Source organism: Symphodus melops (genome assembly GCF_947650265.1).
Source record: "Symphodus melops genome assembly, chromosome: 21".
Lineage (NCBI taxonomy): Eukaryota > Metazoa > Chordata > Actinopteri > Labriformes > Labridae > Symphodus > Symphodus melops.
Window position 1 is genome coordinate 18,524,888 of NC_136711.1, and position 18,835 is coordinate 18,543,722.

The 18,835-nt window shown below is 44.3% G+C and overlaps 1 protein-coding gene across 2 annotated transcripts in view; it reads right to left on the reverse strand.

The window, feature by feature from the left end:
• The window catches only part of thrab (thyroid hormone receptor alpha b), a 124,026-nt gene continuing 105,191 nt past the window's right edge, over window positions 1-18,835 (reverse strand). For both annotated transcript variants that reach the window (XM_079334399.1, XM_079334400.1), the window contains 4 exons: window positions 18,398-18,603; window positions 12,017-12,163; window positions 8,355-8,613; window positions 1-7,927 (listed from right to left, as the gene is read on the reverse strand). In XM_079334399.1, the coding sequence (XP_079190525.1) occupies window positions 7,677-7,927; window positions 8,355-8,613; window positions 12,017-12,163; window positions 18,398-18,603 (863 nt within the window). In that variant the 3' untranslated portion in view covers window positions 1-7,676. The remainder of the gene's footprint in view (window positions 7,928-8,354; window positions 8,614-12,016; window positions 12,164-18,397; window positions 18,604-18,835) is intronic.

Here is an 18,835-nt window from a genome sequence, read left to right on the forward strand (position 1 = left end):
TAAGGTTCATCATCATTTATTAGAAAATGTTCTTTTACCTGAGAGAATCCTTCAATAGCTTCCTTTACCCAGTCACAAAAAGTGGTCGGTGTTTGTGCGTGTACATGTGTGTGTGTCTGGAGCGGGTCTGAGTGCTAATGCTCTCACGGGTGGGCGCTTTTTGATGAGCATTTTTGAGATTATTCTTTTCCCCCCAACAAATGTATAAATGAAATCTGATGAGAAATACGCCAAAAGGTTTTGTTCGCTCAATTATTGCACTTCATTAAAAAATAATTGTAAACTTTATAATTAGCCATTAAGTGTCTATGCCTCAAGGCCACAGGGCTGTTTATTTTCTGGTTAAACTATTCTAGTAAAAACCTTAAACAGTGGAAAAGGCGATTGGCTTGGGTGCAATTTGCATTTTTCATTTGGATGCAGTTATTACTGCCAAAGAGTTCCACTAATTGCTGGTTTGTTTGGGCCATTCAAAGTGCATTTTAGTTAAGTGCTAAAGTACTATGATAGTCAGCAGGTTGGCGATGATTCATCAGTGGGGGATGTAGATACTTTAAAACCCCTCCCTATGCATCAACAGCGGAAGTAATGGAGTAATAACTCGCTTTTCCCACTGATGGACATCAGCCTACCAGAATCCTCTTGGACTTTACATTTACTTGGTCATAAAATAGATAAAAAAATTAAAGCTTCATACACCTATTTTTTGAAAGGGTTCACTTTTAAAATTGAATTTCAATGATCAACCCACCAAACGATGAGAGCGTTGCACCCTGCAGACATCCAGACCACACAAACACATGTACACGCACCACTGTCCGAGCAGTTTACAAAAAACAGCACATTTCGTAGAATCCTTATTCTCCACAACATCCCGAGAACCCCTCCTACTTGTTCTCTGAGACCTGCACTACAGAATGTAATTGCTGACCCGTAGGTCCAGCCAAGTCAGCTGGGCTAAGGGCCAGAGTAGTCGTGACCCTCGCCCACACAAGGTAGCAGGGTCTTCGGGTTACGGAGAAACCATCTGGAATTCAAGCCAGGCCGAATTTGATTTCATAAGTAAGACTCGCTCGTAGCTGTTACAACAAGCTTGTCTTTGAAGGGAGCTGGAGGGAAAATTGCATAGACATCTTGCTACTTGCATGTCTTCACAAACTCTACATTTGGCATTGAGGGGGACCAAACACAATCATAAAACCGAAAACATCACAGACAATATCCACCCTTGTCCAATGTGTCAACATGTGAGAATAAATCAGGATCATAACAACTATGGAGAGATGGGGCGCCCCATGAAGCCAGCCTTTAAACCCTTACTCTGGAAAGCACAAATCGCTGCCGCTAGGGTTGACGTTGTTAACTGAAATTTCTTCACTATTTAACGGTCAGAGCTGAAAAAATTAGTAGGTTAAACTTTCACGATGATCTTAGACTCCATTTAAACTCTACCTCAAGTCTTCAACAGCCAAAGGACCTAAAAAAAAACAACAAAAAAAACCAGCTACCTCAGCTAGCTAGCCAAGAAAGCTGCGAAAAATGGCTAAATTTTTGAGAGAAAAAAGAAGTGTGAAATCCAAAAGACACGAGAAGTACTAAAATCTGCAGTAAGCTAACTAAGAAAAGGCTTCAAATTAGCTACATTTGTGGTGAAGTTAGCTGATTAGCCTTTGACATGTTTTAAGACTTTAGTTGGAGTTGCTAGCTAGCTATATTGGCTATAGCTTGTTTTTATTTTTGTTACTCCAATGCTAACATGCACATGTTTTTCTTTCTCTGGTGTTTCTGAAAAGTTTCTAATACATTAACACCACTCTGTTGTGCTACTGTGGTTAGCGTATGGCAATCAGAGACCCCTAAAAGAGGCGTGGGATCCACAAAAGCATCAACAGTAGAATTTAGTTGTTTGGCTGCAAAACTTTAAGAAGGTTTCGTGTAAATGGAGTCTTGTTGTAAACGGGTCCATGATTACTCTTAATTGTTTCTTAGTCAAAAAAAACTTTGCATTAAAGATCATCAGGCTGGCTTCTTTGAGGCAACGGGGGAGCGCACAAATGGGGAAATTCATTGTTGAGTTTTCCTAACTATGATGTGGGTGTGTTGCAGCCACGTTAGCCGACATTCAAAAAACTACTTGCTATCGTTCTATTTTTAACCCTCGCAAACCTCCCACTCTCCTCAGAAAGACAACCCAGCAGCTCGACTAACCTTAGGCCACTGTGGCTGCTGGCAACACTCACATCCATAGGTAAGAAGAACTGTTCCACAGATGAAAACACACAACTATAGGTGTTCATGTGTAGCGTGTCTTGTTGTGAGAATATCAGGGGTACGAGTCTATCTCTTTGCAAACAAGAAGAGGCACAGGGTTTTATGATTAATGTCACGGGGCACTTATGAATATGGAACGGCATGCACATGTGAGAGAGTGCATACATACAAATGTTTGAAACATTACACATTACGTAGCTTTTTTTTCCTTACTCTTACATGACAGCGAGATGGAGCGGTTAAATTTACTCTGTTGTAATAAATCTTGAGTGTTGTATGTTTTTTTGTATTTACATCCTTGGTTATGGCCAAAAGAAAACATAAAAGAAACAACAAATAAAATCAAAAACAGAAAACATACAAAAATACATAACATAGTATTGCACCTTGCAGACGGGCAATATATATTCTCAGTTTTGTTGGTTTGTTTGTAACGTCTATGTGACACCACTATCCTTTTCTGCTGGTGTGTGGAAGTTAGGTTGTGGGTGCCGGGCTCAGGTCCAGCCCCCTCCTGTCAGCTACATTCAATACCATAAAACACTCAGCCATTACAAAAGTCTTCATCCCTCAGTCTCTGGGCCGTTCACATTTTGAGTTTACTGTCTGTAGACTGTGCCTTTAAGTTGGAGAAGCGCTAACATTAGCAGATGATCTCTTAGCCAAACAAAGCTTAGCTTCTCCCAATCTTCCAAGAACCAAATCGATAAGATAGAGAGCACGAAAGCTTGAGGGAAAAGTCCTTTTGTAACTTTTACTGATGCGTACACACAAGCACATATTATCTTAACATATACATTTTTTTTTAAATCTATATATGCATCTCTTAACTTTCACATGTGCCTGCAGAATATGACTCCTCCCAAGTTCCTTTTGAGTTTTGTGTTGTGTGAGGTATGACGAGATTGTTTCTTTTTTTTTTTTTTGTTTCTTTTTTTTTTTTTTTTATATTTTCAGTTTCTGTTGCATTATTTTTCCTGTTTAGCATTTTTTTCTTTTCCTCCAAAGTTGTATTTCATAAAAAAGAAAACAAAATATAAAAAAGAAATTCCTGTTTTGTTGGTTTTGTAAATTCCTCCTGATCAAAGGGGACGGACAGCTGAACAGACACACAGACAAACAGATCAGTTGGCTTATCAACACAAACTATAGATGTGAAAAAGAAGTGAAATATTTTCTATGTTACACTGCACGCATGGTCAAAAAGTGACTACAGCTGTATTTTTTTTCCTTTTTTACACAGAGCAGTTTAAGCGTCAAAAAACAAACAGAAAAATAATAAAAAGAAAACAATGATGAAACAAAAAAAAAATCTCCAATCATTTTGTTCAGGAGTCTTTTTTTTTTAAAAAGTCACATCTTTTCATTTTGTTTCATGGATTTATAATCATATTTTCATATATCTTTTTTTTCTTAATCTAAATCAGACTCAGAAGGTAAAGCAGCATTATAACCCCGTCTGTCACACACACAGACCCAGTCAGCTCACGGGAACAAAGGACATCAACGTTTTTTTATTTTTTCTTCTTCAGTTCTTTTTCAAAGACGTAATGGAACTCCAAACCTGCCTTTCTGGAATGTGGGATCTCTTTCTGATCCGCACCTTGCGAAAGTTGGAGGTTATCCTTTAAGGGGGGGGGGGGCTGAGGGGGGGACATTTGGGGTTGTCAGCTGGCATGGGAGCGGGAGCTGTTGTTGTTGTGGGAGCAGAAGGGGAGACTGTACATACTCTGTATATCGCTGTCTCCCATTCGTCAGAGCGTTTGTAAGCACCGTCTTTACAAACGGCCTCTCTCAGCCATGTCGATGGCGGCGGTTGAGGGGTTGAGGCCCTCTGCTGTTTTTTTTTTGTGTGTTTCTTGTCCCATGCTTTCTTCGTCTCTCTCGCGTCCTCACATTCTCACGCTCAAGTCTCTCGTTCCCATCGCTGCTTCTTTATCCGTTCACATTCATCCGGTGGCGCCGCTCTAAAGGGCAAATATGGCCAGCCTTGTCTCACAAGGGAGAGGCCTGGATCCCGTTTGATGTCAATGATTTGGGGCCAAAATGGGGACAACCCACTCAAGGGTAATTAGGTATGATAGCTCGGGTGCTTACGGAAGAGGAGAGGGGATAATGATGTTTGGGGGCGGAGGGCTCTGAATTTGAAATGTCACTCTGCTATAGGAAGGATGATGGGAAAATGAGTACTAATAAGTGCTTCACAGCCCTCCTTCCATCCCTCCCCGGGGATCTCTGGACCCCCGGTTGGGTTGGTTGAGGGTCAAGTGCTGTAGGTCTAATACTGACAACATGGGGACAGGTTGGGGACTGGGCCCACTGCGACTGCTGGCCTCTGTTACACAGAGCAGCCATAACTACAATTCTCTGTTTTACACAGAGCAGAAGGGGAACTAACTGGCCAATACAACAAGGATTGTTGATTCAACTGTGATTCGTAGGGGCGGGGGGGTGTTTAAGTTGCAGAAGTGCTAAAGCTCCCTCCAGCCTGGCTGGGTGGGGGGCTTTTAAATTGGGGTTGGGGTGCAATTTAGTCAGAGCTAGGCTCGGAGAAGGGCACTGCTATGGTTTGGAGTTGGGTGGGGCAAGTGGTGGATCTCTGAAGGGGGGGGGGGCGATGATGTTCGTGGAGGGGGTTCTTCTTGGACTCACACCGGACTCCGCCACTGTGCCCAAAGACCGTGCTCCAATCCTCCACGTCCACTTCAGTGAGGCTTGGCCTTCTGTGACGACTCCCCACGATCCCTGCCACGCATTCCTCCGCGCCGGTACTCCTGAGGGCTTCACCCATCCTGTACACGTGCCCAGTACGATCTACTGCTTGGCATTAAGTTTCAAATAGATTCTCTTAGTCTCTTCTTCCTTTGCGTTCTCTTCTCGTTGGAGTGGTAAACCCAGTTAGATTTGGCTTGGCCCCACAATAGGAATGAACAGAGTGGGCTTTTCTGATCAAATTAACATTCTTAACTGGTCATTTGGCTGGTACACTACGATATCTGCCACGGATTATTGCAGTGAGCGATTACTGTAATAGTGGTGAGCGTTGTTAAAGTGCATGAGACTAAAATAGCTTTTTGAGTTGCCTCTCAAAGAGGCTTCTTTTCGGTCAAGAACATTCCACTTATTTGCGTCTGATGCACTGCACAAAGCTCGTTTCCGTGAGAATATCGATCACGACGGTCGTCATCGTGAGTGTACTGTGGAAGATCGCCATGATGCAGAAGGAGACTGTACTTTCTGTACATGCTTATTCAACAGGACGTGGCCACCTCGGGTTTCTCAGTTACTCCGCGTTGTCTCTCCCCCTGCTGCTTGCTTTGATGGGCGTCAGCTGGGCTGCACAAACCACGCTGTCCTTTGTCGCTTCTGTGAGTCGATTGACAGAAACAGGTAAATCCAATAAAAAAAAATCAAAAAAAAATCTCAAAAGATGACACTTGGTCCCGCATAACAAAAAGAGATCACCCGAATGTGATGGGTACCATTCCCTGGAGCTGGTAGAACCCTCCAGGGGGGATGGCCGGCCCTCCTGTCTTCAGTGGTATTTCATTTCAACCAAGTGATAGAACTGAGGGTGTGTGTGTGTGTGTGTGTATGCAGCGAGTGTTTTCTTTTTTTTTTTTTGTCTTTCCGTGACTACAAGTGTTCACCTATGCAACAAAAAAAAAAATTACGCACATTTGTGTGTTAATCTACACATGCGCCAACTCGGATGGTGTATGTCTGTGTGTAGGCTGTGGGCAGCCGCCCTGTGTCCACAGAGGTGAGGTAGTGCCTGACACCACAGGGGCAGTATTGCTGCCCCAGCCTGGGGGTGTGTCCACTTTTTGAGGTAAATGGTAGCCTTCTTGGCATTTGCCTGCTCTCAGTGACGCCCATGGTAGAAAAAAGGCAAATGTGTATGGAAGCCTGAAGGGGCCACACTGAGTGGAGTCCGTGAGGAGTGGACTCTGTACAAACCCTGCAGGTTAGGGCTGTATATCGACACTGCCATGCAGTGCGTACAGTAAAATGAGGCATTCACGTTACTCTGAGGTGATGTGTGTTTTCATGTTTGTGTATGTGTGTGTGAAAGGAAGAGAGAGAGAGAGAGGGAGAGAGAGAGAGAGAGAGAGAGAGAGAGAGAGAGAGAGAGAGAGAGAGAGAGAGAGAGAGAAAGAAAGTGTTCGTGTGTGTTTTATGTAAGCTAAGCTTTGCCGTCTCGCTGGTGGTTGCTGCTATTCAAAACCTCCTTCGAGTCTGGGTGTGGGAGATTTGCCTCTGACCCCTGGCTCTGAATCTACAATCCACATATTAAATCTTATTTCCTCTCTCTCTCTTCCTTTCCTCTCTTGCTCCTCCCTCCAACTTTCTCCCTTCCTCCTCTACACTCTGCTCTTTTTCCTCCTCGGAGAGAGCAGGGGCTTAATTGTCATTCATAAGACAGCCAGCTGCTGGAACGAGCAGCAGGGGCGATGACAAGGCAAAGTCTGCTCATACGTGTGTGTGTGTGTGTGTGTGTGTGTGTGTGTGCGCACACTGTATGTCACAGGAGCCGGTCCAATGACACTAATGAAGGTAGGTAATTCATAAAACTGGAGTAGCCTTTTATAAATATAGCACCGGTTTTCACTGGGATCTAAGTAGAAGAAGCTGTGACGGCTCAGATTGAGTTGAGGAATATCGACGATGACGTATTTCTGGTTGCTCAGCTTCACGACAGCCGTTACCAGAATAATGCCAAAAAAAGAAAAAAGCATCCTGCTGGAAAAGAAACTCCATGTGCAGTGTGTGCTGATTGCATGTGCCTGCATTACTGTGAGCAATGAAATCTCGATGTTTTCTCAAATTACTTCCTTTACACTTATTCAGAAATAATACTGAGAGGTGCTGCCAGCGCGAGAGCTGAAACGAGGGCGAAATCTGTGACCGCTAAAGAGAACCAGAGGAGGGGAACGGACCCCTGCAAAGAGCGCTGCTCTGAAGAACTGAGGTGGAACTGGCTGTGATTGTGTTCGTGTGTGTGTGTGTGTGTGTGTGTGTGTGTGTGTGTGTGTCGGTGTCTTGGCAAATGGCTACAACTTTGACTATATAAGACATCATGCTCAGACAGAAGGGCCACCACTCGGATTTTAAAAGAGGGGTAAGAAAAAGGAGGAGAAAGAGGTGGAGGAGAGGGTGTTCAAAAAACAAAATCCTCTGTTAGCTTCTCCTGTTGCTGGTGTGTTGTTTCCGTTATTGTTGGTTCCAGTTTTTTTTTGTTTTTTTGTTTTTGTAAAACCTCAAACTGTAAATTGTGATGCCGGAGAAATGCCGGTTCCTGCCATGAGGACTCTCGCTCCATCCTTCCCTCACAAAAAACGATGGCCCTTCCCATCTCCCGCAAAAGTTTTCCCGCAAACTTCCTCTTCCCTTTGCGTGGCGTTTCACACCTCCTGGTCCTCGAATACCTCCAGGAAGAGCGGCGGGAAGAGTTCGTTGGGACACTCCACTTTCATGTGAAGGAAGCGGCTGGCGTGGCACGCCCCGATCATCCGCAGGTCCGTCACCTTCATCAGAAGCTTCGGCCAGAAGTGGGGAATGTTGTGCTTGCGGTAGTTGATGTAGTGCTCAAGCGCCAGCAGGTAGGTCTCCTGGCATTTCTCGATCTTGTCCATGCAGGTCAGGCCGGAGCGGTCTGGTGAAAGCAAGAAAAGAGGGGAAGGAGGGAGGGACGACGAAAAAAGATGAGAGGGGAGTTTGAGCAGTAATGCGAGTGAGATGAGATGATAATTTTGACATAGAAGGACCAAAGAGGAAGTGCATTTGTAAATGTGTGAGTAAGGAATCATCATCTTTGATCAGCTGAAACAGGAAATGAGAGTCGGAGCTTTTTAACCACATTTGAGATGAGTTTTCAGATTTCCTCTTTTAAACACTGACCGAGTTATTGGACTCGGCTTTTGGCTCCTTCTGTTCTCTGTAATGACTAGAAATATGCACAATCATGGAGTTGTGTCTCTAAGGACACTCGTCCTACCAATGTTACAAAGCGCTCTAACACGGTTGAACGTTCAGACAGGAAGCTACATGTAAGGCGGTGAAGTTCTTAAGGCGACAACAACCTGAGCTCATGAGCAGCACGGCCTGCAGCAGCGCCACCTCCGTGTCGTCCAGGTTGAACTGCGCCAAGCTCTTGCCGAGGTCGAAGATGGCGTCCGACACCACGCCCAGCCCGCCGTTCTTCAGCTGCTCCCGCTTCACGGCCATCTCCCCGCTCAGCGTCAGCGTCTCGCTCTCCGGGTCGTAGCGGATGGCAGCTCGAAGCGACATGATCTCCATGCAGCAGCCCTTCAGCAGGATGATCTGGTCTTCACAAGGTAGCTGGTGAACAGAAGGACAATGAACGTTTTAAAAAAGGAAAACTGGATAGTACTGAAGTGTTGAAGCTGCAAAATCAATAAAATCCTTTAAAAAAGGACGACGGGCGCCATTGCGGTACGAATACTACGGTTGTCTGGATCCCAAAATTAAAAACTTTGGCGCAATTTTTGTAAAAATCTAAAGAGATCGAAATCTGTATTCGCTACCACGGCAACTAAAGTCCCAGATATCCAAGACTTTTACTGTCTTATGTTTGTGTGCAGCCAGTTTACAGTTTCCAAAAGAAGTTTGAACAGTTTGTAGATTTATTTATGTTTTACAGAAGTTACTGAAAAAATGCTTTCCTCTAAAAACTAAACATCAGGATTAGTAGGCCGGGTTACTTCCAGGAGCGGAGATGTTGGGTTCTTTACGGTCACGTATGGAGCCCAGCTGTTAGGCAAGGCACATTTATGTATTTAACACATTTTCACGAACAGGGCAATTCAAAGTGCTTCACAAAAGGACATCAAACGCATCATGACCAGGTCTAGTTTTGGATGCATTAAACGGAGAGGATGAGGGGGTCTTGGAGATTTTTCACTTCTGACCTCGTAACCACGAAGGTTTTAGGTCACACTCGAGTCCAAGAGGAAGTTTGAGACGTTGTTTTAAAAACGTTCCCTCCGGTTTATCTCGTGTTTATACACATGGGATGGACGGATAAAGAGACAGATGGACAAACAACCCAGAAACATAATGCCCTCGGCCACGTGTGATGACACGCAGGGGCATTCAAAGGAGGGGGGGGGGGGCTCCTGTTCAAATGAATGGGAACCAGTGAGTGAGCTAAACATCATCCAAGCTCATACTGACTCATTCTGATACGTCTGGGGAAATACTGTAAGTATGCAGGCTTTAAATAGTCTTCCTTCCCGTATCCGCCGTAGTAAGCGCCGGCCCCGGGTCACCATGTTTAAAACATAAAACACATGTTGATGCACGCTCAGCGGATCCAAAATTCCCCATCGGATTGTAATTACCGGGGACCGATCGAGAAAGAAGAAAAACCTTCCAGGTCCTTCTATATTTCTTAAGCTCATTCAGGCCGTCATTTTAGTTTATCACGTGTGTTAACTGGACATATTGACGTCTGTTTCAATCATGTTGATCTGATTACGAGGGGGAATCACAGTTTGGGAACGTTAGCCGAAATAGCACAACCACACGTGGCGGGGAGTTTCCACAGTGACAGTCGTTTCTGACAAACTGCAAATCAATCTTAAAGGGATACTTCACCCATTTACATGAAGCTGTGTATCATTAGAAACATGGTAGTAGTGTTGAATGGTCGTGAATCCAGCCCTCATTTTGCCCTGAGACGAGAAAAATATGTTTTTCTTTGCCTGGAAGTTTTCTTCATGTGATGCAATATGACGCTTTTTGCACTAAATTTTTGCACAACACATTTTTCTCGTCTCAGGGCAAAATGAGGGCTGGATTCACGACCATTCAACACTACTACCATGTTTCTAATGATACACAGCTTCATGCAAATGGGTGAAGTATCCCTTTAACGAAGCCAGACGTGCTGTACGTCTACTTTTTGATCACACATGAGAAGAAAAGTGTCCACACGAACCCTCACGCCACTCTTGACTTAAAAGGCTGCAACTAACGTCAAGGATTAAAAACAAGACGCCATCTAGTGACGTCCCTCCCGCAGGAATTAGAAACAGAGTATGTCTTAAGAGATTTATTTTTCGGGCTTTTTTCCGTCGTTCTGCTCGAGACAGGACAGTGGATAGAGTCGGGGACAGAGAGACAGTGGGGAACCACAGGTCGGAAAGAATCCACCACTCAGATTCAAACATGAGCAGCCTTATCGACGTCCTTTTATTCTTTAAACATTTTTTTTGGGTCCTTTGAGGAAGGGGTCTGTAAAATGAAAATGATGATAATGACTTCACAGATGTTGTGGAGAAGAAGGCGCAGAGAGGAGGTCGACGAGAGGCAGACGTTTCTTCTTTCAGGAGATGAAAACAGATCATGACTAACAGCCTGATTTACATGCATATTAGAATCTCGGAGTTGAAGCCCGCTTGATTAAATCTACTGCTGCTGCGCTGAATTCAATCTCACCTTTGTGTAAGCTTATTTCGCCTTCGTCTGCTGAGTCGATTAATTGGCATTCCCGCCGGCTTGATTGGTGGAGTTCCTCGCTTAATTTTCAGTGACTCGATGAGAGCTGCTTTTTGTTTCTCGTGCTTTCTTATCGGGAACTCGTGAACAGATCTCATTTAGGCTAAACAGGTCCTGTGCCGTCAGATTCAAAGGCTTTCTTTGAGAATATTATAAGAAGATAACATATTACACATGGCTGATTATCTGCTTCACTGTGTGGAATACTAAACGCTGCTCGGTCCTTATCGGCTTCTCTTTACTTTCTTTCACATTAATTGATTATCCGTCAGCAGCACCAGCTTCTCATTTACGTGCATTTGAACAGCAGCATCCATCATAAAAGTAGAAATGAGACTAAAATATGCTGATTGAAAAAGTGATGACCTCTACTTTGAAAAGTTTCTCTGATTTATGTTTCCAAACACAGAGATTAATTACAGTTACACTTGTTCCTCTCATTACACCCCAGAGACTCTAACACACAGTTTTTTTTATTCTGCCACACACACACACACACGCTACCCTGATAATTATCCAATCACGACTCAATGAGAGCAGCAGGGGGCGGGAACATGATTACATGTTGCTAATTAAGGCGGGGCCGACAGGAGTGCTGCTCTGATTGTCAGCAGCTACTGAACCCTAAAATGTTGATATTTAAATATCAGTGTTGAAATAAAAGATTAACTAAATATGCAGTTTTAGTCACAAGCTGCCGTTTCCTTTAAAGTATTTCCAGTATTGACTTAATAACTATGTGTTTTATCTTTTAATAAATAAGTGTGTCGAATATGTTCTGTTATTAATAAATAAACAGGAGGGAGAAACTTGAGCTTGCCATTATTTTTATAGTTATGGAAGAATATGTACATCAACAGTATGCAGATTTAAATATCACAAAGGAGAGGACTGTTGACCTTGGCGGAGGACGACGCTATGAGTGGAAACCTTGTTTTTTTAATGAGCTGCAAAGATTTAAAGAACCTTTTATGTGTTAAATCTTTTTGACATTTTTCCACAATAGATTTATCTTCCTCCACTGAGCACCGTCAAGTTGTAAATATCACTCATAACTTTTAAACCACATGTCCTTTTGGTCCTCCACCAACCGAGGAAATGCTAATTCAGCCTGGACACATTTAAACTCCTTAAATCACTCATTTCTTTAACTCACTCATACACACACACACACACACACACACACACACACTGATCCCCAGCACCACGGAGCACCGCTCACCTCAGAGAACATGGGTAGTTTTTTGGCAAAGTCGACCACGCGTGTGATGGCAGGAGTGATGATCTTGGTGAACTCGCTGAAGGCCTCTAGGTCCACCTTGTCTCCGTCTGACGTGGGCTCAACCGGGGACTGGCCGATTTTGTCTGGCTGCGTGGGGAGAGAGAAGTACGAGGCTGATTAGAAACCGACATTGCACCAGCTAATAATGACTATCGAGGGAAAGCTTCAGTGATAAAGATGACCAGAAGCGGGACCAATACCAACAACAGCAGATCTTTATTATTAATATCATCTTGTGTGAAAGCTTCTAATTCTTATTCATCTGTGTCATAAAGCGCTGTTGCGATGTTGTCCAGGAACGATTTGTATCTCCATCATTCTTTATTAACGTGAACATAGTGGTGTTTATCTGGACTCAATCCCGCAGATTTAAAGGTCACATATTATATATGAAAATTCACTTTACCATGTTTTTCTAACACCAGTGTGTGTCTCTAGTCTGGCTACAATCATGAGAAAAGTCCATCCTCTCCGTCTTCTGCCTGCTCCACTTTTTAGAAAATGTGAGCTCAAACAGGCCGTTTGGAGATTTTCCCTTCATGACATCACAAAGGGCAGTAGCCCCTCCCCCAGCTAGGTATTTGTTCTGCCCTCTGAGTCTTCTTCACCGTAAACAATAGGACATGGAGCGAGAAAGCACCGAGTACACCCGAGCCCTTCCAGAGAGGGGGCGTGGTCAGACACAGCTCATTTGCATATTTAAAGCTACAGGCACAGAAACAGCCTGTTCTGAGCAGGGCTGAAACAGAGGGGTTTATAGACATGATCAAATACAGGATCAGAGTGGATTTACAACAACACACTTCACACACATCACATCAGAGGAGCTTTGAGACTTTATTATATCGGTTGATGAGGAGATGAACATGTGACCTTTAATTTAAAATAAAGCTCAATATGTGAGAGCTGTCTTTAAAGAGGTTTTGTGGGAATGTAAGCCAAAAGTTGTGTGGCTGTTGATCTTTTTATATTAAAGCACAGAAAGAGTTATGGCAGATACAGTTCAAGGGAATATGAAAATGGCTTTACCATGATTGAGTAGGAGAGCCGTGGAGATTAAAGAACAAAGAAGAAGAAGAAGAAGTGAAGAGTTCGGGGGTGTTCTCAGAATTGAACAGCACAAATGAATAAAGTAAGATAACAGAAGAATCAATAGGAGCAGCGTGGGGGTTTGAATAAAGCAAAGCCAGCGAAACCGCAGGCTAAAGCGCTTTTATACCCTTATTTGCTCTTTTCCTACAAACTGCTTTCTTTTGTTGGAGACAAATTAAAAACCAATAAATCAGATAAGGAGGGCAGGCCTGTGAGAGGAACGGGACGTGTCAGAGCAGACAGATTAGGTTTACTTCCAGGAGGACTGCAGCGAATACATGTTTATGTGTGGGTTGTGTGAAATCGAGGCTGTAACTATGAAAATAAATAAAGCTAGTGTCAGGGCCAAACGTTATTCATTCAGTCTGGGCTCTGAACAAGAAATGGGACGAGATAGAAATGTAGGAATAATCACCTGACACCAGGAAGAATCCCAGAGAGGGAGAGGAATTACGTAAATCAGCGTGAACTTAGCCAACACTGCTGACAAATTATGGAAAATTCAAATTATCATAATAAAAAACTTTAATGCATCGCAACTCGTGTCGTACGAGAGCCAAAACAAAGCTGGAGTCCCTCTAAAAGAGCTCCCAGGAGAGCGAGGGGGGGGAGCAGCTGAGGTTCAGAGCTGCTGAATCAACGCCACAGTATCAAGTGGAGGAGCTTGGAATCAAACCGCGAGACTAAGCCGCCGCAGGTTCAGCTGCAGGTCAGAAGTCGCAACTGACACAGACGACAGCAATGGATACGAAGCCGTTAACCCATTTCTGTCCACAGCGGGGCTTAGAGAAACACGTTTTCACGCCTCGTCGACCTCCAGGAGCATCGAGCCGCAAAGATAACTTTGGTTTTATTTTTCCAGGTTTTTAAATATCTCACATTTCTGCGCCGAGCCCAATGAGACAAAGAACAGACTTCATGGTCTGCGTGTGTTCTGAGGGACTCAGACTGATCTTTATGCTACAGCTGAAACTAAATGCACTTCTTCTAATGTTCTCTACCCTCCGTCAGTTTGTGTTTGTGGAGCTCTGATTCCTCTGACACTGACTGATGAGAGCTGTTACTCTAAGCACAGGTTGATATTTGTGTTCTTGAATATTCTCTCGGGCGTGTTGGGGCTTGTTACGGACTCGTGTAATTTCCCTGTTTATTAACTGGATGTTCATGAGGGTGGCGTGTAAGGGAAAACACTTAGCTCCAGAGCAGCTGGAGATGAGTTATTGCTCTGCTGCTGCTGCACAGGCCTCGCGGTCACGAGGTGTAAACCTTCAGCGGGATGAACGTAAAGCCAAAAACAACCTTTTCTGTCATGTGTAGCAAGAAACAGGAAGGTTAGGATTTGTTTCAAAAGAGGCAGCAGACATTTGGACTTTGACATAAAGATTTAGCACCAGCGCGGTCTGAAGGAGAAAAAAAAAGGAGGTTAAAACTTGGAGAAGAGAAACGAGCTGATGCAAACGGATGGTTTCAGTCATGAGCTATGAACTCTGCATTAGGTTCATTCTTCATTGGATGAAGATACAGATGAAGTTAATTGTTTAATGTTTCTTTGGGAGGTCATAATTAAACTGCCTCACATTCAGCGGACACGTTTGTCTGCGGTAACAGCGAGCGCCTGCAAACAAAGTTTGAGTTCCGAAGAGAAGAGGAGAGCGATGTGAGCTGAGAGGCGCTCAGACTGGAGACCATATAAACGGCCCGCAGCGTAAAACATAGACTGACCTTTATAGGATGGATGGATAGTGAGAACTAATGAACGGCCTTATACATGAGAGGATGACCAGTTTTACATTTGTACTTTACGCCTGACAGGACGAGGCTGATACTGAGGAGTATCAGAGAAAGGAATATTCAACACGACTTCAAGTGGAATTTTGTTTACATTCATTTTTGCTCTGATTCGGCAGCATTATGATGCTTTTCTGTTGGGCAAATATTTTGAAAATCTCAAGCATTGTGCTGTAGCCGGTTTCGAATATTTTAATGAGCTTTTATTACGAGTTTTACGGTAGTCACATAGGGTGTTTTTTTTTATTTAAAGGCTGCGCCATCAAAGGAGGCTCTTCATGAAAAAACATGATCTTGAAATGGCGAGCAAATAAGGAGGATTTCTCTCTTTACACGCAGCTACACACACGTCTTCGTAGATGAAGACGCCTGACCACAGACAGAGAGAGAGAGAGAGAGAGCGCGGGCGAGCAAGTGTACAACATGTAACTGTAACTGTGTGCAGCCTGCAGATCTCCAGACTCAGTTTCATTCAGCCAAGTACTAATTTGGGCAGGACACGCGAGGTTCAAATGTTCAAGAAGCTGTGAAACTTAAAAATAACCCTTCAGGTGCACTAGGTCATGGTCAGCTCGCGGCTTCAATTTGATACAAACTGAATATGTATCAAGTCATAACACCAGAATAAACTCAGAGTTTCCAGGAACATGACCCCGACCTGACTCTGCTGTCCTCCCGAGAGGATCAAGCGTCATCAGGGCAGATATCAGGCTCAAGTAGGAGCGTGGTCCATGTCACCATATTCATGACGTCATTTTAAAGTCGAGTCACAGATGTCGTCGATTTCGACTCAACATGGAAATGATCGGAAAACACTTTTTTTCAACAGGTTGACTTTTTTTTTTTTTTTTTACAGATACACTTAATCGTTATTACTGCTTGTTCAAATTTTAGTTTGAAGATGTCCAAACGGGATTTTCACACGAGCACAGCTGATGTTAATTTCAAAGAAGCCTGCATTGATTTTTTATGGATGTTTGATTTATGAAGCCAATCAAACTGGTCGTGTGAGGTTTTTTGTTCTGGAGAACAACTACTTGAATCCTTCCAACCTTGTTAAATCATTTACAAGCTTAATTGCTTCCTTTTTAAATCTTCTGGGTATTCATGGAGGTCTTTCTCCCCCCCGCCCCCCCTCCACTCATCAATGTGCTGCTGGTATTTATCTCACGATCTTCTCAGGCCTGATGCACACAGCTGCTCGACACCTTGAAATGAACACGTTCAAAAAGGAGCGCAGTCTTTCTTTGACGCGGTGCAGAGCTTACTGTAATCAGTGCATCATTCAACAAAGTCACCGTCAAATGAGAAGTCATTTGTGTGTGTGTGTGTGTGTGTGTGCGTGAGAAGCCATGTCACTGCTGCCGTCCCCACAGGACTGAACGGGCTCATCCCCGTCGGCTTAGCGGGGAAATGTAGATATTCAGGGTTCAGCGGTTTCAGCCTGCAGAGCCCTGTTAGTGAGTGAAGCCTGTGTTTATCCTTTTAGAGGAACCCAGATATGCACTACTTTCACTTCAACATGCTAACTATGCTAATAAGTCAGTGGCTCTATAGTGAGCCCAGCTCTATAAAAAACCTCTTTAAATACAAATATGATTCTTCACCACTTCTTTCCTAAATGTTAGTCTAGAAGTGATTTAACTGCACGTTAAAGAAAAGGTTAAAATTGGACTTCGAGCGTGTGTTTTTATTTAACGTTTTTAAACTTCCTCTTCTCATTTTGAAGCTTCCTACCTCCTCATCCTCACATGTCCCCCTTCCAATCACAGCCGGCCACATCCTCTGTGTTGCCTGGCAACTGCCACCACAATCCATGCCACTACATCCCAAGTGCTTTCAAGAGCTTTCTAGATAGACCCCCCCCCCCCCCCAACTATGTTTCTCACATGTAACGCCCACCTAAACCTGGCAGATCCCCCGTGTTCATCCCATCCAATTTAAAAAAAAAAAATTTCCCCAAATGAAACCCATTGATTTGGCCATTAGCTCTGGTTCAGTGTGTAGCAGGGAAACTGTTAATGAGTGCTCAAAACTTGGAGAGCATCCTACATAATGTTGTGCCAGAGCACGAGGTCAGTGTGTGTGATTTTTTTTTTTGGGGGGGGGGGGGGGGGGGGGGGGGGGGGAAGAGAGAGAGAGAGATACCAGGAAGGGACACCCTGACAGGCCGGTCCAGAATAAATCTGACGACGAGCTCAGCAGGAAGACAGTTTGAGAGAGACAGACTGAGTGCCAGCATCCCTGCCAACTTTCACATGAGCGCACATGACGGAGGATTTGTATTGGCTGAGATGGAGGGGAGGGGGGGGGGGGGGGGGGGGGGGACAGAAGGGGGGAGGAGGCACGAGGGACAGTGTGGGAGGAAAACAAAGAAATGAAGAAGGGAGAGAGATTAAAGCGAGGATCGAGGTGTGAATGAATTAGGTCTGGTTAAGAGCCCGGAAGGATTAAAATGCCGGCGAGAGCTGAGGAATAAAGACACAGGAAGAGGGAGACGTGGAAATAGAGACAGACAGCGAGGGGGGAGCGGAGTGATGAAGTCATAAAAAAAAGTCTTTGACAGGAGAAAGCCTCAGCTTCTCCACATAAAATGAACCCCGATCATTTCTGACATTTCACCATGAGACTATAATCTGCGACGTCCCTTAGTGACGGGGTTAAAAGAAGGGAAACGGAAGCACAAACACCACAGCAGCGGTAATCGCTCGAGTGTTTTTCGTGACTTTAAAAGGCTCCATGTTTCTCTGATGTTTCTCAAAGTCAAAACGTCCTCGGTGCTTCACAACAGATCAATTCACCTCGATGCGTTTGTTTCGTCCTCTGATCTCTCGTCGCTGTCTTTGGGGTACGTCAAGAAAAAACACTGAGGGTCTTCCCGTCGTCGAGAAACAAAGCATGTTTTTTTTTTTTTTTTGTGTTGTGGGCCAACGATCACTTTGTTCTCACTGTGTCATCGCTGAGATCTTTACATGTATCACTTCACCTCGCCCTCTTTAACTTTAACAATCTGCCACCTGAAGTTCCTTATTATTAAAGGACACTTATTATACTTCCATTTCTTATGTCAGTCTGGAACATCCCAGTCTGAGTCGTGCTGCGAGATGAGTGGCTCAAAAAACCTCTTTATTTATCTTTTACTGCCGTCAGTGAAATCCCTCATTTCAGCTTCTGCTTGAAACGGTTCATTTCAGCTGCTGTCTCTTTAAGGCCCGCCCTCTCCACGTGCCCGCTTTCCTCTGATTGGCCAGCTCTTCATGGCAGTCGCAGCTACATTTGAGCGATCTACTGGGGTGGGCGTGTCCTTGAAAAAGCTGCCTGGGTGGGCGTGTCCTATGTCGAATATATAATAGACTAAAACTTTTCAGTGTTTACAGTTAAATGTTGACGCTTTTATCGTTGTGAGGATCTAAACGCTGTTGTTTCATCGGCTCTTCTTACCAGGAATTTGCGTTTCTGTTTCCACTGGGAGCCCTGAGCGTTGGTGTGCCGATGGGCCTCTGTCACCAGGCGGATCAGCTCCCACTCCGACGTGGTGGGCTCTGGACGGTTCTGGAGAGTTTTCACTATTTCCTCCTTCTTGCGTCGCTCCCTGTTCTCCTCTATCAGCCGTCGCTTAGCAACCCGCTTCGAGTCGTCGAGGACCACTGAGAAGAAGAGGAGGAGGAGGAGGAAGAGGATAGCCCGAGATAAAGAGAGGGTGGAGGGAGATAAGAAGTTTGCTTTTAGTTCATGTTTGCATGTTGGCGGACGTTTATTTCCCCTTCATAACTTCTCTGTCGATTGAGACAACTTGGATTCATGACCGTGATCATTGAACAGAATAAGGAATAACGAGGCCGTGCATCAATGTCCTTCGTCTTGTGTGTGTGTGTGTGT